The sequence below is a fragment of the Nematostella vectensis genome, chromosome 4 (assembly GCF_932526225.1).
Source record: "Nematostella vectensis chromosome 4, jaNemVect1.1, whole genome shotgun sequence".
NCBI classification, from domain to species: Eukaryota; Metazoa; Cnidaria; class Anthozoa; order Actiniaria; family Edwardsiidae; genus Nematostella; species Nematostella vectensis.
The window spans coordinates 11,607,296-11,630,515 of NC_064037.1; the positions used below are offsets into that span (position 1 = coordinate 11,607,296).

At 41.2% G+C, this 23,220-nt stretch overlaps 2 protein-coding genes across 2 annotated transcripts; one reads left to right on the forward strand and one right to left on the reverse strand.

Annotated features, from left to right (window-relative positions):
* Positions 1-212: 212 nt before the first annotated feature.
* Positions 213-11,504, forward strand: LOC5516623 (MAM and LDL-receptor class A domain-containing protein 1). Its single transcript, XM_032386467.2, has 15 exons — positions 213-417; positions 718-1,609; positions 1,991-2,062; positions 2,900-3,070; positions 3,366-3,486; positions 3,750-3,934; positions 4,283-4,501; positions 4,813-4,968; positions 5,831-6,010; positions 6,662-6,805; positions 7,451-7,710; positions 8,144-8,720; positions 9,297-9,452; positions 10,712-10,965; positions 11,254-11,504. The coding sequence occupies exons 2-15, from the start codon at positions 1,534-1,536 to the stop codon at positions 11,353-11,355; spliced, it is 2,673 nt and encodes an 890-aa protein (XP_032242358.2). The 5' UTR covers positions 213-417; positions 718-1,533; the 3' UTR covers positions 11,356-11,504.
* LOC5516561 (zinc metalloproteinase nas-14) lies at positions 11,501-18,293 on the reverse strand. The gene is made up of 12 exons (XM_001636634.3): positions 18,147-18,293; positions 17,721-17,801; positions 17,043-17,240; positions 16,559-16,676; positions 15,781-15,956; positions 15,298-15,516; positions 14,968-15,129; positions 13,773-13,949; positions 13,343-13,474; positions 12,697-12,947; positions 12,155-12,239; positions 11,501-11,642 (listed from the first exon to the last, which is right to left on the reverse strand). The coding sequence occupies exons 1-11, from the start codon at positions 18,238-18,240 to the stop codon at positions 12,156-12,158; spliced, it is 1,692 nt and encodes a 563-aa protein (XP_001636684.2). The 5' UTR covers positions 18,241-18,293; the 3' UTR covers positions 11,501-11,642; position 12,155.
* Between the last annotated feature and the right edge of the window lie 4,927 nt (positions 18,294-23,220).

Here is a 23,220-nt window from a genome sequence, read left to right on the forward strand (position 1 = left end):
CGATTGAAAATATCTTGTTTACTTGCTTGAATTGGCCAATGGAAATGTGTGGCATCGAGTGGGAGCATAAAATGGCGGCGTGATTGGAATTCTTTACAGTTCTTACTCAATTTAGTAAACACGTAGAATGCAAGTATCATTATGTGCCCGTCTCTTTCCTCAGGATATTACATTCTCTTGGAATCCTCCTCTCCTTTCACGCAAGGCATGACGGGACGACTCGTCAGCAAACAGTACCAGGCCTCCCCGGCCATATGCTTGTCCTTCTGGTACGCAATGTATGGCTCAACGATGGGAAGCCTGTCTGTTTTCGTGTATAATACCGCTGGACGTACTAGACTGTGGTCGCGCTCGGGTGACCAAGGTCAGGAATGGAGAAAGGCCGAGATGTCAATCAGCAGTCATCTGTTCTTTAAGGTACCATTAAGTGCAAGCGTGTAGGTAGGGATGGGGACAGGGGGCGTGTGATGTTCTAACCCTGCGTTCGACAACCATTTGATGTTTGACGGGGTGGCTGATTCTCCCTCTCCCCCCCCCCCCTCCCCAATAAAAAAGAGCAAGGCTTAGGCCCTTAAAAAACAAGCAAGCAAAGCCTGGCAGAAAAAACAGAAAAATAACCCACAAAAATCGGGAAAAAAAACGGCGGAAAAAAATTGGCCTCTTTTGCGCTTGCGTTCTTAATATCTGACCCGAACGTTCTTTTTGATTTTGTCATAGATCGTGTTTGAAGGGGTTCGTGGCAGCAGTTACCATAGTGACATAGCACTTGATGACGTCAGCGTGATATACGGAGGTTGTGGGTAACCATTTATCAGCAAGGCTGCACTCCTGAAATGGCAGGTGTTGAAGGTTTCTACGATGTAATGATTTCTCATGCGATTTTAGACTCCCTCAGTGTCTAAGCTTTACTGAATGACCTCTCGAACATCATATTAACATTCTATATAACCATATTTGATAGATTTTCTAAGGTGTATGTAAAACATGCATCAATTAAACTTCCTACTATTTTTCATCAACTATCTTGATATTTTCACTCATTGTGCGTTGTGTTATTTACATATAATGTGAGCCCAGTAAAATGTGATTCCTTGTTTGATTAAGGGACTGAAATGAGCAATCATCCTATCTAATCTATCTACAAGTCAAACCTAATTTCATTGATCTACAAAAGCCGTTTGGGGTACATTCACTATGTCATGTACCTTTTGTTTACACCAATTATTATTATTTTTTGGTCCCACCTCCTAGCTTTGTAAAGATAAACATGGGGAAGTGAAGGCTTGAGTACATAAAAGAAAACAACGCCTTTTTGGTTTATGATATTCAAATATTTGTTCAGGCTTTAAAGAGTTTACAGTGTCCAAAGTGCAAATCCTTCGCAAAATAAACACTCAGTTTTTCACAAAAGTGTGCGTTTTAAAGTCTTGGTTACTTGGTTACAATTCGGCGAAACTCCCGCACTGGAAGATTTTCTTTTGAAGTAGTGAACCGGAGCCTTCGCGCGCCGATGAGAGCTTTTTTTCCCGAGACATGTTTTTAAGGTTGATAGTTACTCTTGGGTGGCTGTCGGGTTCTTTGACATCGCCTATAACTTCGTCTCGACAAGGTCAGTAGAAAGATGGTAACTAAAAGTTTTATTCATGGATTTCAAAATAAAGCTTAACATAGTTACGTGTTAAAATCAGTGCCACCATTCGGGCGTGGTTAAAGTGAAGTTCATAGATCAATTTTATAAAAAATGAGGACACATCGAGCCTTGGAAGACGCAGGAAGCGTGCGGTTTTCATAAATTGTGACTACCATTTGAAAGTCACAGTACCACACACTGATATATTGTCAGAATAAAAATACAACTACACTATTGTAACTACAACTGAGCAGATTTTGTAATGGTAAATTGCATGATTCTAAAGAAATTTCATTCCGATTACTAGCTAAAACACGAAGTTTTTTATTTCTTTTGAAATGTATATTGTTCGGAAAGAAGAGATGAGACACCATGAAATCCTTAAAGACCCTTCAACGGCTGCCGCGGACAGAATTATTGCAATAAATGAAGGTAAGAATTATAGAAATAAATGAAGGTAAGAATTATAGCAATAAATGACGGTAAGAATTATTGCAATAAATGAAGGTAAGAATTATAGCAATAAATGAAGGTAAACTTTATTCAGCGTTTAGGTAAATATTTATGCAATAGGTGATTCTCTAGTGCAATTGAAAGCAATTCTTTTGCTGACAAAGCTGCTTTATCATCTATATCTGTCAATCAATCAAGTGTTTGGGGCTCTGCCTTGATGTCCCAAGTACAACAAACACTTAAACCTAGCTTAAACGCCGCTTTTTTCATGTACCGTTCCAAATACAAATGCAAATGAATCGATTCGATTTCACTCTTTTTTATAAGAACCTTATTATAAGAACGTTCAGCCTGAGATTTCACGAAATTATAAGAACTTGGTAAGAAAATGCCGAGGCTCAGAAAGCAGAAAAAAATTTCTTTTTTTTTGTCCTGATGCGTTCTAAAATGCAGGAATCAATTTGTGCTCATAGTAACAACCTTATTATAACTAATTGATCATTTATGTAATAAATTCTCTTCCTAATAATTCATTGGGTATTATATTCTTATCTACACTAAAATTTAAGAACATCGTTAAGAACATTTTTAACCTAAAATGTCCCAAAAATAAGAACAGCCCAGCCTCGACCGAAAATTAGACGTTTTTATAAAAAAAAATTAAAAAATAGTGTTAGTCTATGTTTATTCGAATAATCCTTCTAATTATCCTTCTAAAAAATTGTGGGGTGGCTGTCTATATCTAGTGATTTACATCTTTAGTTTTAATAAAACTGAGAAATACCATAAAATGGTGGCATGTTCTACTTGTATCAGATGCTGACGAATCACCAGATCTCTTCGAAGGCGACATTGAGCTGACGCCAGACGAGGTTTCCTTGCTTAGCAGCCAGACCTTTGATGACGTCACTAAGCGTAACGCACATCTCCATCGCCAAGGGCTATGGAGAGCACGCACGATCCCGTATGAAATAGACACCGTACTAGGTAATTATAATACCACGAAAATTTTCCTCATCACCTCTTCAACTTTGTCTAGAAAATTTGAAAGATCCAACTACTAGAAATTTCCGCAAATGCCACCTGGAAAATTACCGCGACAGAGAGACCTTTGGGTGAAAGGTGTAGCAGGCCCGGAAATATTTGGGGGAGGAGTACGATGCAGAGACATAAAAATATATCGGGGGTGGGGTGGGGGGTTAATGGTCATTATGAGATTCGTTCGATTGTAAAATAGTATAAAATGAATTTAATCTTTCAATGCTTTTTTATACATTTCCAGTTAACAAAGGTTTCAAAGATTCTATAGCCTCAGCGGCTCAGGCCTTCCATACCGGGACTTGCTTACGATGGGTAAAACGCTCTAACGAGAAAAACTGGATCCTGTTTAAATACGGACAGGCGTAAGTCAGAGCGCATGCGCATAACATTGTCGGTGTCTGTTATTGCTATTTCGACAAATAACTCGCGCTGATGTAAACACCTTTCACTGTCTCTCTAGTCTCTCTCCTCTTTTCTCTCTCTCTCTCTCTCTCTCTCTCTCTCTCTCTCTCTCTCTCTCTCTCTCTATCTCTCTCTCTATCTCTCTATCTCTATCTCTCATCAATGACAACTTATACATTTTATCATCAATGACAACTTATACATTTTATAACGAATGGAACAGGTGTAAGTCGAGGGTTGGCAAAACGTGGTTGACGGAAGGAGCCCAGGGTATCACCCTGAGCGATGGCTGTAACCGCTCTGGGACCATCATACACGAGATGATGCACGCAATTGGCTTCTGGCACGAACAGTCGAGACCTGATAGAGACCAGCACGTGGAGGTCATGTGGGAGAACATCGAACAAGGTGTCTGTCAGTCTATCTGTCCGCCCTTCCCTTTGTTCGCCCGTCTGTCTGTCCGTCCGTCCGCCCACAATCGCGTACACAGAGTGTGTGCACTCCCCCCTGCGGCCAAAGTGGGTCATTTCTTAAATTAAGGAATTTTCAAATTCTATGCTTTTTTCATATGAAACCGATGACTGCGCGATGCCCCCCCCCCCCCCCCCCCATCCAACCTGGGTATGCACATGGCCCTTCACCCTTTATCCGACCTTATCTGCCTGCCTGCCTGTCCAGCTACCCGTCTTTCAGTCCATTTGTCTCTTTATTGACTTGCTGTCTTTCCGACCAATATCCAAATTTTACTATTTCTAGGACAAGAGCACGAGTTTGCCAAATATGGGCATGACATGATTGACACGCTAGGGGTGGCTTACGACTATGAGAGCGTGATGCATTATGGTCGCCAAAGCTTCAGTAAGAATAAAAAAGCCACAATACAGGCTCTTGGTGACCCGACTAGGGGACTGGGACGAACTGACGGACTTAGCTCCCTTGATATCATGAAAATCAACCTTCTTTATGATTGCAAGAGTAAGTAGAACCATATTTTAGACAATACAAAACTTGCTAATAGCGAACTTTAAATTTACTACAGTAAATGGACGAAGACGGCGCACATGTTGTACTTCTCCGCGCGCTAAAAGAAAAATGCGGTAACGCGGGCTGAAATCTTGCGTGTATGCCCTCGTCGACTCTCCGTCGTCGTAAATCTTAATTTGGCTAATTTTTTTGTCTTTGACATTCTGGGGCTAAGGATGGCTGGATCACCCCATTCAATGGACATTTTTCTAGGGGTTAAAGATACCTGAATCTACCTCTAAATGTCATGTACCTCTCTCTAGGGGCTACGGGTGGTTGGACCTCGTGGTCTCGGTTTACGCCATGTGACCGCCAGCTATGTGAGAAGTATCGCCAGCGTTTCTGCACCTCAGAGGACCCCAGCTCTTGTCCAGGTGCTCAGATAGAAATCCATCAATGCAGCGACCAAGAGTGCAACGGTGAGTAGAAAATAGTACTCGCATTTTGCAAGTTCAACACGCTTTTTAAAGCTAAATAGGCCTAGCCACTATACGACTGGTGACCACGAAACACTAGAGGCTAAGGGTGTCTGGAGCTGTTAAAGAATTTCGATCACCCACTAACCTTTGTTATTGTTTATCATTGAAAATACAGCGGTTTATTCACAAGGAAACAAAATTTACATTCCAAGAATGAAGTCTGATATGTTATTGACGATATCTGATTGAAAATATCTTGGTTATTCGCTTGAAATGGCCGATTGAAATGGATGCTTTGTGTGACTTGTTGTTTTTTGTGGAGGAAGGGAGACCTTAGGAGTATAGAGAATCAGGTATCAAACCCGGAACCTAGTGTATGGCCTGGGAACTAAAGGGAAATGTCTTGCAACTGCGCCAACAAACCCCACCCCCTCCCCCCACCACCACCACCCTCGACTGCCCGACTGCTGTTGCAGAGGGCCTTATTTGTTTCTGGTTCAATGGAAAATGTTGCAATGCTCAATAAAGCGGGTTTCTTTTTCATGTTAGAGGAACCGGGCTCTATTGTTCTTTCAGACCTGCGTGCCCCAAACAGCCTATCGTACTTGGAAATTTTCTATTTCTACTAAAAGTCTCTGTCTGTCGCCATTTTGTCACCCTAACACGAAGTGAAAGAAAGCATCCATTTCCATCGGCTGATTAGCGGGAAGTGTTGCGATATTTTTGCTTCAATTTAGTGAAGAAACCACACTATTGTATTTTTAGGTGGTTATTTTGATACTTCTCATAATTTGTCTACCAATAAAAACAAAGAAGTGGCTGACAATTGCTCTTTTGAGATCTTTAAATATTCGTGTTGAAGCACCAATCGACGGACACTGGGGCCGCTGGGGATCATGGTCAGCTTGCTCTGTGTCATGTGGTCAGGGCTCCTACACCAGAACGAGGCGGTGCGATGACCCTGCGCCATCACATGGCGGGAAACCTTGCATAGGACTTAACAAGGGTAGACAAGCGTGTGACGACGGAAGCTGTGACTTGGGTCAGTATGTTTGATGACTTTTCGATATTCCGTAAGATGATATAATAATAGGAAGGTTCACCATCATAATCATCATTAGTATGATTATAATGATTGATACCGTTATCATTATTATTTATGTAAAAAAATCAAATGATCTAAACCACATGAATAATATGAAAATACATGGTTTTTAAAATGATAAATAATATTTAAGTTAGTGGATTGAGAGCAAACAAAGAACTAGTAAATCATGATTATTTTTTCCATCATTTTTATCATTATCCGCAAATTATCATTAGTAACATTATTATTATTATTAGTAATTATTATTATTGTTGTTGTCGTTCTAATTATTATTATTGTTGTTGTCGTTCTAATTATTATTATTGTTGTTGTCGTTCTAATTATTATCATTTTTTTGGGGGGGGGAAAGTGTTATTGATCTTAGGCAAGAACCAGTATTGGGCTAACCGAGGCACTTGTCTCTATAATTATCATAATTATTTGTCTTATTGATACGGATTTTGTCTCGGTTTAGAGCCTGCCTCCTGAAAAATCCGCCGAACATTCGAGTAGTTGTTGATTAATAAAATCTATTATGTATGGGTGCGATTCCGAGAATTCAATAAATTCACATTTTCATGTTTGTTTTATTAATGTTTCTTTCAGGCATATATGATTGTGATTTCGAGAAAAGCGAGCTCTGTAACTGGCTTCCAAAGCAGACTGTGTATAAACTTAAATGGCAACGTACGCAGGGTGTTACTCCGTCTTCAGACACTGGACCACAGGGAGACCACACATCTGGGTCAGGTATGAAATTTGCAATTGCACAAGAAGAGAGGAAGGGGTCTAATGCAGAATAGCTAAAAGTTAAACTAACAAAGCCGGTTAAAAATTACATTCGCCACTCACTAGACCACGGGTAGACCACCATCTGGGTAATCAGATTGGAGATTTGCAATTGCACTTGGGAAAAGGGGTTCTTAAACAGACTCATACACTTGTACACAGGGAGATCATAAATCTGATACAAAAGAACTCCGCTTAATCGAACTCTAAAGGGAGACACAGAAGTCAGTTTGAGTTTACGGGGGTTCGAGTTATTTGGGTCGATTGAAAAGTAATACACTCGTATTTGTATTAAAATCCTGAAAAAAAATTATGGACAATCTTATTGCGTTTCCACTTAACCACGCAAGATATATTTTCAAGTTGCCCCGCCGCCGCACAACGACCCCCCCCTCCCCCACGGGCGGGTGAAATATGGCCAAAATAAACTAAAATAGGTTTCATGTTCGAGCTACTCTGGGAAAAGCACATTGCTTAAAATGAGGTTCAAATTCAAGAAAACGGGAAAATCGAGTTCTTGTTTGAGTTGAAAAATATGTTTGAGTCGATGAAAAACATCGCATTTCTTTATGAAGAGTGCATCCTAATGCGCCGTTTGTTTGACAGGACATTACTTATTTGTCGAGTCATCTCATGCGAAATTAGGAGAACAAGCGATCATAATAAGTCCCGAGATTCCACCTGACACGCGCCAGTGCGTCCACTTCTGGTACAGCATGCACGGGGCTGACATGGGCCGCCTGGACCTGCTAGTGTACGACGAAGTGGCGGGGTCAGGACAAAGTTTATGGAGCAAAGAGGGCGAGCAAGGGATGGACTGGGGAGAGGGAAAGGTGGAGATAGCACCGCGGGGACACGTCTACAAGGTTTGAGAATACTCCGCTTCGTTTTTTTTTTCTGATTTTATTGAATTTCATTATCTTTATCGATGTTGTGGTAGTTGTCATCATCATTTTTTAATCATCTCATCATAATCATATATATATCGCAACCATTATCCAATGTACACGTGACTCGGGCGTTAACTGTTTTACAGCAGGTTGTGTTACTCTGGTACAGGTTGTGTTACTCTGGTACAGGTTGTGTTACTCTGTTACAGGTTGCGTTACTCTGTTACAGGTTGTGTTACTCTGTTACAGGTTGCGTTACTCTGTTACAGGTTGTGTTACTCTGTTACAGGTTGCGTTACTCTGGTACAGGTTGTGTTACTCTGTTACAGGTTGCGTTACTCTGTTACAGGTTGTGTTACTCTGTTACAGGTTGCGTTACTCTGTTACAGGTTGTGTTACTCTGTTACAGGTTGCGTTTCAAGCAACGATTTCTGTTGAGCGGGCATATCGAAGTGATTTTGCTCTTGATGATATAAAAATTGAGCCATGCAAAAGGCCTCCAACAAAAGCGAAACCGCCAACAACAACGCCATCAAAGGCAACAGCACCAATATCAGATCCAATGACAACAACAACACCAACAACAACTAAGGCAACAACACCCACAACAACAAAGGCAACAGCATCAACACAAACGGCAGCAGAGGCAAATACATTCCTATCAACTCAGAAGACAGATGCGACAACATCACAGTCAACTTCAACGACAGAGGCAACAAAATCACAAACAACAAAGGCAACAACAACATTATCAACTTCAACAACAAAGGCAACAACAACATCATCAACTTCAACAACAAAGGCAACAACAACATTATCAACTTCAACAACAAAGGCAACAACAACACCATCAACTTCAACAACAAAGGCAACAACATCTACAGCAGTAGAGGCGACCACATCACCTGCGGCAACAGAGACAGCGCCACCAACTACGACAGAGTCACGGTCAACCAATAAAGCAACGACAATACCAACGATAATAGGTAAATGCCCGTAGAAGGCCTAGAAATATTAGGGGGGGGGGGGGCACAATACAGAAGATTAAGAAGGAATGGGGTGCACAGCCTTGCCCCTACTGGTCATTTCCTTATATTTTTTCAAAATATTGGGGGGGGGGGGGGGGGGCACGTGCCCCCACACGTGTTCACGCACTGAACAGTTCAGGGGCGTGTCTGAAATACGCAGGGTGGGGTCCAGAGTAGTAATTCACTGACCATGGATCAATTTAGTTCAAAACGGCATCTTAAGGTCTGGTAATATGTCACTGGATCCATCTAGAAACTTTTTCTATCCAAATACAAACATAAACTTATCAGTCTTCTTAGCTATCAACGAAGGTGTAAACCGGAGGCGAACTCGTCTTGTCCCCCCATCCTGGACACGTGACTGCTGTTTTAGCTTGGTTTAGAAGACTGAGAGCAAATCTGAACCAGAACCCGTTTTATGAATAAGTTACCTATCCTACCTACATGGCGGAAAATTTCTTTTTCGTGAACGAAATATAATAATATCATTTTTTTCTAAACACCAACTTTGCTTTATCTTTTTTTTTCCTGCAGATGATTTCTGCGACTTTTCTACGAAAAAGTGCGACTGGAGAAATGACTATACAAATTCGCATTCCCCCGATAAGTATGTGTTCGACTGGTGGCGAACTAATATGCCAACAACGAGTGCTAACACTGGACCAGCTGCTGACCATACCACGGGCTCTGGTAGGAAACAAAGCAATTATCCACTGACCACACCACGGGCGCAAACATGTAATTAGAATTCGTCAAGGAATTCGTTTTATTTTGACCGTATTTTGATTATAGTACAAAAGCCGCAGCTGTTGTATGCAAGCTGTTTGTTTGCATATCACAGAATGAGCCTGGGGCGAGCAGAAAACCTTTGATATACTAAAGGGGCAATTTTAAATCTGAATACACAGGGTAATTTTTACTTGCCATCACAAAATGGTGCCTCTGAAAAAGATACAGAACGTGGCGACAATAGCAGCTGTTTGAATAGTGCAAAGCGCGAGAAAAGGGGGCCTTGGAACTACTTTCATCATTGTCAAGTAAAACTCTTTGAACATCGACACGATCAACTTTGTGCACTTGTCAAGTAAAACTCGTTGAGCATCGACACGATCAACTTTGTGCACTTGGCAAGTGAAACTTGTAATAATAGCAAACACGCCAGCTTTTGAACAAGTGAACTTGTCAAGGAAAAACTTGACAAATTTCCCGTCTACTCGAGCAACTTTTTCTTGTCAAGTAAAACTTACTTTTTAGGGCCGCCTACTCGTGTAGGCGGGCCTGCATAGGGTCTGAACTTATTCCCAAAATGGCGACCTCGCGAAATAGTAGTTAACACGAATTCTTGAAAGTTAATGTGGAAATACTCGACGTACACTGAGCTAGAAAAACGGTTGTTTTCAAAACAAGATTGATTGATATTCACCTCTCCAGGGCCGTAGCAGGGGGTAGGGAACTGCCCCCCCCCCCCCCCCACAATATTTGTCAAAATTTCAAAAATCATAAGGACATGACCAGTAGGGGCGTGGCTGTGCCCCCAAATATTTTCTAAATATTTCTGTAGTGTGCCTCCCAATATTTCGATGCCTGCTACGGCTCTGCCTTTCTCACTTTTTCCCACAACTCTTTTCGACGCGCGGGTGAAACCGAGGTCAGGCGTCAAAATTGTAAACAAGATGACAAAGTTTGTTTTTATCCTCGGTTCCACGCGCGCATCGCAAAGAAATGTTGGAAGATGAGGGGAAGGTGAATTATGACTACGAAGTTTGTATTTTGACTACGCATAGTTCCCGACGACTTAACAGACTTAATACAGTGCCTATATGGGCACGACGGGAGTTTTCTTGGAGATCGGTCTTGAAAGACCCCAATTTGCTGTTACTGGCTAAGTGGAATTCTCCTCCTTATTTGATGTGATCTTATATTTGAAACATTTTCCCTTCATGTCTTAGGGTATTATATCTACCTGGAGGGCTCCTATCCTTATCAACAGGGCGACAAAGGTCGACTGGTCAGTAGACGATACCCTCGCAGGCCTGCGATCTGCCTGAAGTTCTGGTATCACATGTACGGTAAAGCAATGGGATCTCTCAGAGTGTACGTCAAGAATGAAGCTGGAGTTTACAAGCTTTGGGAGATTGACGGTAACCAAGGTAACGAATGGCATGAGGCAAGCATAATGTTTGGAAGTGAATCTCCATTTGAGGTGAGTCTAGCGGTAAACTACAATCTTTAAAACTAAATGGTCAAGCCTTATGAAATTTCGGGCGCATGAGACGCGCGCATTTATCGCACCACAACAAAGCGGTGTTGCCGCAAATCTGTGTTTTAGAGAGGCGTCCATTCAGCCCCAACCTTGTGTTGATTCTTTCTCCTTCTAAAGCCCACGCAGACCACCTAATCTTTCTATTACGGCTTGTCTGTTTTTTTCCTTATCTCCAGCACATTATCATCTTCTTTTATTTCTCCTTCAAGTCTTTCTTTCTCTTGGCAGATAATGATTGAGGGTGAGCGAGGCACGGGCTATACAAGTGATATCGCGCTAGATGACCTCCGAGTCAAGGAGGGGGCGTGTCAAATAGTATGGTTCCCATAGCAACGAAATTGGCGGGCAATGACGTGTATTCAGATTTAACAAAAAATACTTGATCGATTGAAATGGTGTCAACAGCGAAGGATCTCTCAAGACAGGAATCCTATGAATCATTTATGTTAGCAATAAATAAATCAACATCGTATGATTAAGCTGCTAAAGCGTTTTATTTAATCTTTTATGACCCACTTGTAATATGTTTGACAAACCCACATTTTTTAGCTATTCTAATAGTTTGACCGATCACTGTATATCTACGTGCTTTTCGGGTGTCGGCCAGCACCATGTACCTGAGGAGGAAGATAGGACAAAAAGTGTTCTATTAGGTATGTTGCAAATCCTTTTTTTAAAAAACAAACCCGCACTCCCCCCCCCACTTTCAATTCTTAATAGACGTGCTATTTTTAGACAAAACTATAAAGCATAAGCTAGATCACTTTGGTATGTAGCCAAATCCGACAATAAACATCCCATGGCGATACTGCAAAGGCATAAAAAAATCTTTTTTTTTTTCGGGGGTGGTCAGAGACCTCCCCCCCTTCCCGGAAAAATTAGATCCACATTTTCGGATTTCGATTCCCCCCCCCCCCCCAAAAAAAAAAAAAAAAAAACCTGGGTACGGGCCTGAAAAGTAACACATTGGAAGCGCAGGTAGGGGGTGGGGAGAATTGCAAGGGGCAAAAACGTCCCAACGCCACCCCCAGAGCTTGGTTCATGTTTTCATGTTTATAGAATGATTAATTAATTATCCTTCTAAACAATCTGCTGGAGATTTATGCCAATGACTTCTCTTCCTTCTTACCTTACGGGCACGCCAGGCTTGATAGCTTAAAGTCGTCGATGAGGAAATCACTCTGAGACCCTCCATTGGTGCCTTCAAACACCAGCTGAGAAATGAGAAACATTAGTCATGTGTTAGGCAGCACAAAAAGAATCTACTACTTGATTTTTTGTTTTTCTAAGAACAAAGAGACGGATTTAGGATCGTTCAAAGGATGGTTCAAAGTACGGTTATTTTTTTAAATACCCTTGGATCCACTAATAAGTAGAGATGTAGGTAATATAGGAGGGAAAGTCAGCCAGAACATTTGTCACATGTATGATTTCTTTTTAACAAAAACCTCTAACCTTTAATTACGAGAGCCCCTTGGGAGTAGCTTCTAATCAAAGAAGGAAACAAGCCGGTTGCTGGGCTGCGCCCAAGTCAATCAATAATATCCTGTAGGGATACATCTAAAAATTTATTTCTTATAGATTTCGCCACTTTCTTGTTTTCACTTTTTCGTTTTCCAATATCATTTGCCAAATCATTTTTAAATATCTATATCGTGATATATCACTCACGGTGTAGGTCTGTGCACTGGAGATGGTGACTCGCGCATGCTTCCATGCCGCGCCCATGTCACCGCTGGCACTCCACACTTGGGTCTCACCCGAACTAGTCTTCACGAGAACCTTGAGTGTACCCATGCTCGCGCCGTTCATGTAGTACCAGAACTCAAAACACGCCGCGTTAGTCGCTTGATAACCGGCCTTTTGCCAGCGGGCCTTTTGTCCGGAGGTCAAGTAATCAGAGGCCAGATGTACAAAGTACCCTGCGTGGGAATTACAAATGATACAAACAATTTCACTACCCTGAATTTATTCTGTTATTGCCGCAGTGGCTAATAATCGGTAAATATAGTCATCAAAATATATTTAGAGTTATTTTAATAACTTCATAAAATCATTTTTAACTGGAAAGTACACGAAAGGATGGTAGTTCTGATGGCTCTGATGGTAGTGATGGTGTTCTTGGTGATGATGTTGGTGGTCATGTTGCTGGTAGTGTTGATGAAAGTATTGCTATTGGTAGTGTTGATAGTAGTGTTGGTGTTCATGTTGGTGTTGGTGGTAGTGTTGATGAAAGTATTGCTATTGGTAGTGTTGATGGAAGTGTTGGTGTTGATGTTGGTGTTAGTGTTTAGTGAATTAGCAAGGCCATACTGACCTGATCCTGTGGTGTGATCTCCTGGATAACCTCTGTTCTCGTACCAATCGTCTGCGTAGTTTGATAAATCGTTCTCCCAGCCGCACGTGTAGGGGAAGGTCCACCCGTCCATTGTACAACCGTCTAGAACAACTTTACAACCAAGATGAATAAAGTAAGTAGCGGTGATTGATACGATGACATTGATGAGGGCGATAGCGGTGATTGTGATGACATTGATGAGGGCGATAGCGGTGATTGTGATGACATTGATGAGGGCGATAGCGGTGATTGTGATGACATTGATGAGGGCGATAGCGGTGATTGTGATGACATCGATGACGGCGATAGCGGTGATTGTTATGACATTGACGAGGGCGATAGCGGTGATTGATGGGACATGTATGAGGGCGATAGCGGTGATAATCAAGGAATTAAGGTGACATCTCACCTGCGTTGCTACAAGAGTGGGTATTACATGTCTGGATTTGGGAAGAGTCTCCAACGCAATTGGCGCCTCCGTTGCTAGGCGACGGGTTATTGCACAAACGGGAACGAGAGTGGGAGCCACCTCCACACGTGGCACTGCACGTGCTCCATGATGACCACGCCCCCCAGCCACCGTCAACTGTGAAAATGATTATTCATTTTACAATAACATGAACCCTGTGTTAAACACACAATTTGGTACAGCGATGAAAATGTGGTTTTACACGATAAAATACACATAAAAAAGAACTCATACTGCATATCAATCAATGGCTGTCGTTTTTCTAAATTGTCTAAAAGAGACTGGGGCGAGCGCGCGGGAGACCTGTGATATTCTAAAATGTTAGGGACTAGGCTCCATTTCTAAGATGGCTGCCAGAAAAATCGTAGTAAACACGAATTCCTGCAGGTATACGTGGAAATTATCAACTTACAAAGCTCTAAAGCGATGAAAAAGCGAAAAAATAAATGATTGAAGCGGACTCCTAAATATGGTATGTAATGCCTAAAAAGGAAATGACCGAGCGAGCTAGAAAAATGAAAGATTGACTGATATGCATAATGCTTTTAAATCTTTCGCTTGGGCATCTCCTAATTACAATATTTGGAAACGCGCTTAAATATTTGTTTTTTGTTCTAGTCTCAAATAGATCATTCAGACGGAAGGTGACATTTGCTTGAGGATTATGCCATTTGTGTCGTTTTTATACTACAATACAATTAAATGCAATAATCCTTGTTTATCGAGGGTGGCATAATAACCTAATACACAGTTTTCTAACACATGGCACTCGTAAGCATTGTAAGCACTGTCACTGGGGGTGGTCACTGCCAGAGGGTTTATTGCGTCCCCAGTGGTTCTTTTACGCCCCTTCGGTTCAGGTTAATGTAGTGCAGCTTCAAGAGACGGGACCTCCGGTTTAGTGTCCTTATCCGAGAAGACTGGAAACACGGGAGAATAACTTTAACTCACTTGTAACACAAATTCGAATCAAGGCAGGAACCCGGAAAAATCCACAGTTTGAGCCAGGATTCGAACCTGGGCCACAGCGGTGAGAGGCCGACGCGCTTACACACTAGGCCACCCGTGCTTATACTGACAAATGCGATTACAGAGAAAAAGAGTAATGCTCGAGGAGGGGAGAGGAATCCCCTACCCTTTGTACTGCCGCAGTTCCTAGTCTCCTCCTGAGTCCCCTCGGCCGTGGCTTCAGAACAGCTGGAGAGAGACTTTACCGTGCAAAACCGCTGGCGGGTTTTCTTTCCGTCGCTAACGCAAGGTTTCCAATCACTCCACGAAGACCATCCCCCAGAGGGAGCTTAAAATAAAATTTGATGATAATCATGATAATGATGATATTTGTTATGAATATTCAGATAACAATAATGGTTTGATAATGATGGTTGTGATGATGATGATTTCATAATGTAGTTCTTAGTTCTTTCTTACGATTATGTTGAAGGTTGATGATGGTAACCATACTTACTACTGCAGTCGTATAACTTGTTCAGCTTTTGCAAATCAAGGGCTGTAAATCCGATGTACTGTCCGAGTTGCCTGTTGGGATCGCCCTTGGCTTGCATCGTGTTCTGACCATTTTTAGAGAAGTCCGTCTTCCCATAATGCATCACGCTGTCGTAATCGTACGGCAGACTTAGCGTATCGGCTTGATCGTAGGACAGTTTTTGAAAATTGTGTTCTAGACCTTTTTGATTTCAAAAAAAAGGAATTCAATAACAAAGCCAGACATACATTTGGAAGGGATTGATTGTCCGTATCGGCTTGATCGTAGGTCAATTTCTCGAAATTGCATTCAGTGCCTTTTTAAAAAAATAAATCATAGCCTTTAATAAAATGAAAGTTCTTCGTTACTACAGATAGGGGAGGGGACGGGGGCTAGGCGCGCTTAGGAGCGGTAAGAAAGGAGAAGAGAGAGGTAGCATAAGAAGGGGAGGGGTAATATACGTACCAGCGATGATATTTGCCGGAAGCACCTCCAAGTACGCGTCTCTGTCAGGTCTCGACTGCTCATGCGCGACTCCCAGGGCGTGTAACAGCTCGTGGATGATAATGGACACGTCATTACACCCATCACCGATAGATACTTTTTGCATGCCACCCTGCATCCCCTTGTACGACCAGCAGCTACAAGAACATCATCAACAATGCTATTAATATTATAGACGTGTAACCTCTTATACGACCACCAGCAACTACAAGAACATCATCAACAATGCTATTAATATTATAGACGTGTAACCTCTTATACGACCACCAGCAACTACAAGAACATCATCAACAATGCTATTAATATTATAGACGTGTAACCTCTTATACGACCACCAGCAACTACAAGAACATCATCAACAATGCTATTAATATTATAGACGTGTAACCTCTTATACGACCAGCAACTACAAGAACATCATCAACAATGCTATTAATAATATAGACGTGTTACCTCTTATACGACCAACAGCAATTGTATGAATGTAATCAACAATGCTATTAATATCAAAAAGGTATTACCTCTTATACGACCATCAGCAACGGTATAAATGTCCTCGACATTGATATTTCACAAACATGCACCCCCTTATACGACCAACAACTGTAAAAACATCGCCAAGAATATATTGATGTGCACATTATACAGACCTGCACCACTTTATAAATGTCATCAATTATCCTGTCCTAGCTTTGCATACCCCAGTGCTGCTCTTCCTTTTTTTTGTGTGAATAATTACCCATCTTCTTTTACGAACTGAATGTAATTCTCCTCGTTCGTTCGCGGTACAAACTCAATACAGGATTTGGTCTTGAACTGGTTGATAGCGTCGTTGAGTTTGGAAGTGCCTGCTGCAACTGAAAAACATAAATTGATAGGAAAGTCACTATGGTAGAAACTCCCTTTTTTCTTTAACTTCTGCCCGAAGCTTTGCTCCCAGGAAGTAATTTTGCCGTCAGATGGTTATATCACCCACCCCTCTCGGATCTTCCTCTGCGCTATGCCCACACTGCTTTTTTACACTCCCGCAAAGTCACACAAAGAATCCATTTGCATCGGCTAATTCAGAGTGAGTTACCAAAGATATTTTCAATCAAATATCGACAATAACATATCAGACCTTATTCGTGCGTTGCTATTAGTTATCTTGTGAATAAACCGTTGTATGTTCAGTTATAAACAATAACAAAAGGAGTAGTTGATCGACATTCTTTAATACCAACCGACGTCAGCATGTACTGTATATGGCACTTTCCTAGTCCTCCATATCATTTTCAGTTGTCTTACAGCGTTGCGTTTTGCGGGGTGGTCGTCTTGCCTCAATCCCCTATTTGGCTTCCGGTTTCCCTTTTTTAGTTTCTCGAGCTGTTGTAAATCCATCGCGATATCGCCTTGGAAAAGGTGACTAGCCACTTGCATCCCTGAAAAGCAGAGACGTAAATAGGGGGTGGGGGACGTTGGGGTTCGGGGTATCGCCGTATCGGCATTTTTTGTACGATATTGCGGTAAAATAGCAAAAAAAAAAAATGCCGTATTTCACTGTGAGATGCGAGATTTTGCCTTTTAAACGGCGGTAATTCGGTAAAAAAATAACAATGTCTGGGTGTCGTGCATCAGCTCTTCAAGACCTCTTCCTCCTGTGCGGTATGCGATAATTCCGATATTTCCTTCGGTATTGCGATATTTTCGAAAATTTTGTGCGGTATTGCGGTAATTCCGATATTTCCTTCGGTATTGCGGTATTTTCGAAAATTTTGTGCGGTATTGCTGTAATTGGACCCCCCAACGTCCCCCCTAAATATAATTAAGATATCATACTACGATTTTGCTAATCCGGCAATTCACCCTCATAATTAAATCACAATAAGAATTAAGATTGCGATCATCGAAAAAATGTAAACCTTCGTTGATTGTGTAGATTCGTCCCCCTGCACTTGTTTGTTTCTTGAGGATTTGGAGAAGTCGGTCAGGTATCTTTCGACCTGTAAGAGTTGCTGAGTTAATTCGTGTAAATTTTGTTAGAGGTGTAGGCAATGTTTTTCTAAGTAGTCCACAAAAATATATATTAAAGACGATCACTTTATATTTCCTATGTATGATCTGTTATACATATCTCCTATTAATCCTATGGATATTTTAGGTAGCTACGACTATAAAACTTTAGTAATGGTTATACTACTAGGTAATACAGGTTTTAATGCATTTGTAGATACATCACTCTTTCTTTTCCTTTTTCTTTTTTAACATAACTTATTCGACGAGAACTTCTATAAACATCTAGATTTTCTCAAACAATTTTCATCTCTATTCAACCCAAATTTTGCTACCTTTTCTTGGTCTCTCCTTAGGTTTCTTAGGAATACCCTCGACGCCATAAAGCGCGGCCAATATCAAGGCGATAATCAGATAACAAATCTTCATTTTGCTTCGACGCGTTCGACGGTGAAGCTCAAGTGATGATAAAAGAGGGTTTTTCAGTTCTTATATCACCTTCAATTACAAGATGTTATTCGGTTTTTATTCATGTGGATTTACAAAGAGCCCCAGACATTTATTTCCCACACATCCTTTTGTGTATTTCTTAACCTTTTGTGTATTTCTAAACCTTTAAAAAATAAAAGAGCAAATGAAAGAGAACACTGCATTATTAATTTCTAAAAATTCTCCTTGTTTTATTTACCGCGGTGATCCTAGATACTAATCCCCCAGATACTAAGCAAATACTAAACAGATACTAAAAACGGTCAGGGGTGTACTAGGCTCGATTTGCAGCTCGTTTCATTGAGCCCATCAAACCTAGAGAGGTGCTAGATAAAAAATATTAAAATAATAAAAATAGCTATTTACCAAGTAAAATCAGCTAGAATCAATGGAAAGGCATTATAAATATGGTTTCTTAAATTATTTGTGTGGATCCTAGTCTGATTAGAATGCCTTGTCTGATTTCTGGTTTAGACGCTTGCAAATTTCTATGCAATACGCAAGGAAATAACTATAATATCAGGGAGGCGGAGTGGTCCCATAAGTAGGGGGGGGCGGGCGAAAAGTGGGGGGAGGGGTGGGTGGTGGTTAAAGGGGGAAGGGGTGGTTGGTGGTTTCAAGGGTAAGGGGTGGTTGGTGGTTTCAGGGGGAAGGGGTGGTTGGTGGTTTCAGGGGGAAGGGGTGGTTGGTGGTTTCAGGGGGAGGGGATGGTTGGTGGTTTCAGGGGGAATGGGTGGGTGGTGGTTTCAGGGGGAAGGGGTGGTTGGTGGTTTCAGGGGAAAGGGGTGGTTGGTGGTTTCAGGGGGAAGGGGTGGGTGGTGGTTTCAGGGGAAAGGGGTGGTTGGTGGTTTCAGGGAAAGGGGTGGTTGGTGGTTTCAGGGGGAGGGGATGGCTGGTGGTTTCAGGGGGAAGGGGTGGTTGGTGGTTTCAGGGGGAGGGGATGGTTGGTGGTTTCAAGGGGAATGGGTGGGTGGCGGTTTCAGGGGGAAGGGGTGGTTGGTGGTTTCAGGGGGAAGGGGTGGTTGGTGGTTTCAGGGGGAGGGGATGGTTGGTGGTTTCAGGGGGAATGGGTGGGTGGTGGTTACAGGGGGAAGGGGTGGTTGGTGGTTTCAAAGGGAGGGGTGGGTGGTGGTTTTAAAGGGAGGGGTGGTTGGCGGTTTCAGGGGGAAGGGGTGGTTGTTCGTTTCAAAGGGAGGGGTGGGTGGTGGTTTCAAACTCTTATGGGTTATTTATAAGAACGCGGGGAATAACCTAGGTTTTTATGCACGGAATTTTAAACTGTTCAACAAATTTGTCGTTGGTTGCATATGTACCGCTTGAAACCCGTTGGTTTAAAAAAAAAACGTTCATATATAAAGACGGTCATCAGTTATGTCATTTCATGTCGTGGCTATGCCATGCTGACGAGTCCTAATAAGGTCTCAGCCGTCGCATTTTATTAAATATTAATAAAGGAATATAATATTTGACAAATAAACAATTTCGAAAAAGTATCTGTAAATCTTTCCAAAATAAAACGCCACTAACAAAGGCTTAGTGAGATATACAAAATGGTTCATAAATCAATGATGTCAATCAATTCATCAATGATTCGTCACTGGCCAATCTCGATTTTCTACGCTTTTAAATATAGGTTTGAATTAAGGTATATAAGAAAGCAAGAAAAAAGTGAACCGTTTTGACTAATTTATTTGACTTCATTTACATCATCGAACTAGTCAATAGTAAGAACTTAAAAGTTATTGGCAATATATGTTTTTGTAGTGCCCGTCCCTATGTTTATTCGGTGTTTTGTCGGGGTAATATAAAGCTTAATTAGAAAGAATTAATCTTGCAGAAGGATGGGTCCTTGAGTGGGGCTCGGTTAATTCCGGGGTCCTTGGCTTTTTATCATTATAATTTTATAATTAACGACCTAAACGTACCGATCTAAATATCAGTGCCGCGCTTTTGTAGAAATACTGTATGTCGACGATACAACTATCCGAATTTATTCCCAAGGGTGAAATAAAAAAGTTGTTGTTTTTTTGCCACACAAATTTACCGTAGCTAACGCCACATTAAAAACTACTGTTATATTAGGGCCCCTGATTGGCCCCCCGAAATTTTGATGTGCTCCGAGTTTTTGGCTAATGCTCGCATGCTCGCGCATGCTCCGCCGTGCTCGCATTGTATTTTTCGATGTGCTCGCTGCCCGATTTATTCAACAACTAAAATGCTCGGTCTCGCATAAAAAAAACTGGGTGATCGCAAGTGCTCGCCAAAGACCATCCGGGGGCCTTTATATTCTCTAGCGTTGTATCTGCTAAAAATCCCAATATAAAAAAAAAACAAGGTATAAAAGACCATAGTAATGGGGGCGTTTTAACAAAAGACTTAAAGATTCAAATAAATACCGAGAAGCATGTCAGGCAGGCAGGCAGGCATGCCACTTTCCTCTCCTTGCAGCTAAGTTGTTCTCATTTGCATTTATTTTTTTTATTTTTCTGCGAGTTATGTTTCCATGTATTATTAAAGTTATTTTAATTAATAAATGTGATGAAGTCAAGAATCGAAATCCATCGATTTTTATGAAGCCAGCAAAAAAATATTTTGTAATTAAATTCTAGTCTCCTTCGCAGCCCCCAGCGGTCGGAGTCACACACGTGGAGCGCTGTGTGACTCCGACCGCTTGGGGCTGCGAAGAAGACTAATTAAATTCTCGATGGCAATCATTTTTTCTCTTAGCTATAAATCAGAATAACTCTGCTATCTGTGCTATACAGTATGTGTTATTGAATAAAGTTTCAGTTTCATATTTTTGAATATCTTGGTTTGTTATAGAATCCTTTGATCAATCCTGTAGAATACTAAACGAATGCGTCTAATGAGTGTTTTGTTAGGTCTCAGAAGCCACTTGAGCAGTATTTTATTCACTACAGTGACGTTTGCATGATGGATGTTTTTTTTTTTTGGGGGGGGGAGTGGGGCTCATTGTTTTACAAGAGTAGCTGTTGAAAAACATTAGCCTGGTGGGATGTATTTTGAAAATCATGGGCCATTATAACCAGAATGTTTTTAGGGGTTAAGCTTTTCAGCAAACCATTTTTCTCTCAGGTTTCTCCTGTTGCAGTGGTACTACCTAGGTATCCCAGTTCCCCTTAGCCTACAGTGATACTAATTTATCTTTCATTTAAAACACAACTCCCAGTAAAGTGGGTTAGTCTGGCCAAATTCCTCACCTTCACCTAGCTACAGGCCTGCTTACTTGCTTGACAACATTATTCTTTAGTAAAGCTTTCAACTCTCGCATAACATAAACTAATTGAAATGTCATCATCGTGTCCCATCTATTCCTATCAGAAACTACAGTTTAATATTTTGGCCATTAACTATTTCTTTCTATCGCTACCAGCTAATGCAGCCCTCTGTGAGATTATAGGAGTGACACAAAAATGGTCTGATTAAAGCCTTTATACAATCACCTGATCTGTTAAAGCTAAAGTGTAGCTAGTGGTAAAGTGGTAAAGCTTATGTAGTTGTCTTTAAAAATAGGGATCATTTGATATCGGGAGGAAGTTGGCATCTTGGAGTTAAAAAACATCACGCACCCAAGAATTTTAATATTTACTAAGCTCTAAGCTGTCCATAGTAGGCTTGCAACTTGTAGACAAGGGTAACTTGGGATATACTGGAGTGATTTTAGGGGTAATAAGTTTAGTGGCAACAATAAAAATAATATACAAATTTAGTGATTAGTCAATGTTAGCCTCATGTCGTGCATCATGCATTGATCACCCTTGCATAGCCAGGATTTACAAAGAAATGCTTGTTGTTGGTTGAGTGGGAAGCATCCAGCGCCTACCCTCACCCCTAGCTATGTGCCATACTTGAGAACAATCATAGTCACAAGGCTCAAACATTGGTTTAAATCATAAGCAAAATGGTTTAAATTTTCAGATCAAGAATTTGGACTTTTCGTGTCCTCTTCAGAAGACTTATCCAAACTTTTTGAGTAAAAAAAATATCAAATAGTTTTTTTTTAGACCAAAGGTTGTTCCCTTTAAAAGAAGCTGGGCTGCCATTTGGAAAGGCTTCAAATACTAATACTTCATTGCTAAAACTAGCTCTTGAGGACAAAGGTGGAACATGAGGACAAGGTGGAACTGAACATTCCGAAAAAAAATTACAGTTAAAAAAAAAAACAAAAAAACAAAAGCTGCAGTGTTTCTATTTGCTTATTTCTTTCATGGAAAAAATTATTATTGCCAACAAACAAAAAGTTTTAGTATAACATTTGAAACTAAATTGGACATTGAAACAGCTAAAATAAGTCATTACCAACTTTGAACAACGTTCTGAACACCGCTGAGAAATTATAAGATGACCGATATGGACTGGCTGCGGTTATGCGTGGAACAAACTCCTCCAAACTTCTCACCGAATCTTCGAGGCAAAACGAGCCAAGCCAGCACAAATAATACAGGCGTCTTTGAACGTATTTCTTCGTTTGCTACTTTTGTATAAGGTTGATTTTCCTGCTGCATATTCATTCTCTGGTCGCCATTTTGGATTTGTCGATTTTCACTAGGCGTTAGGGGAGACGGTTTCCTGGACGTCACAACTCTTACCATACAAAGGAAACCCAACCACAGGAAACCCAATAAGAACGCCTGGGACTAGGCTGGTTTTTATGTAATATTTCAAAGCCGACAATGAGGACTGGACGGGATTTCAAGCCCGCGCGATCTCGCGGACTTGAAATCTCGTCCAGTCCGAATTGGAGGACTGGAGGCAGGACGCCAGCCAACCATATTACGTAAATTTGAATTTCCCTCCTCCATCCTTTGATTTTCATTTCTATGCGCTTTGTTTAACTGTCCATCTAAAATCAAGAGAATGTCTTCTTCGTTTGTCTTGATTTCCCTGGAGGCTTCCATT

Coding starts and splice junctions, on each gene's coding strand:
- LOC5516561 (XM_001636634.3), bottom strand. CDS start 18,240: ATGAAGATTTGTTATCTGATTATCGCCTTGATATTGGCCGCGCTTTAT. Junction 17,241..17,720: donor AATCTACACAATCAACGAAG/GTTTACATTTTT, acceptor TCTGCTTTTCAG/GGATGCAAGTGGCTAGTCAC. Junction 12,948..13,342: donor AGATCACACCACAGGATCAG/GTCAGTATGGCC, acceptor ATTCCCACGCAG/GGTACTTTGTACATCTGGCC.
- LOC5516623 (XM_032386467.2), top strand. CDS start 1,534: ATGTTTTTAAGGTTGATAGTTACTCTTGGGTGGCTGTCGGGTTCTTTG. Junction 3,487..3,749: donor CTGTTTAAATACGGACAGGC/GTAAGTCAGAGC, acceptor CGAATGGAACAG/GTGTAAGTCGAGGGTTGGCA. Junction 10,966..11,253: donor GAAGTGAATCTCCATTTGAG/GTGAGTCTAGCG, acceptor TTCTCTTGGCAG/ATAATGATTGAGGGTGAGCG.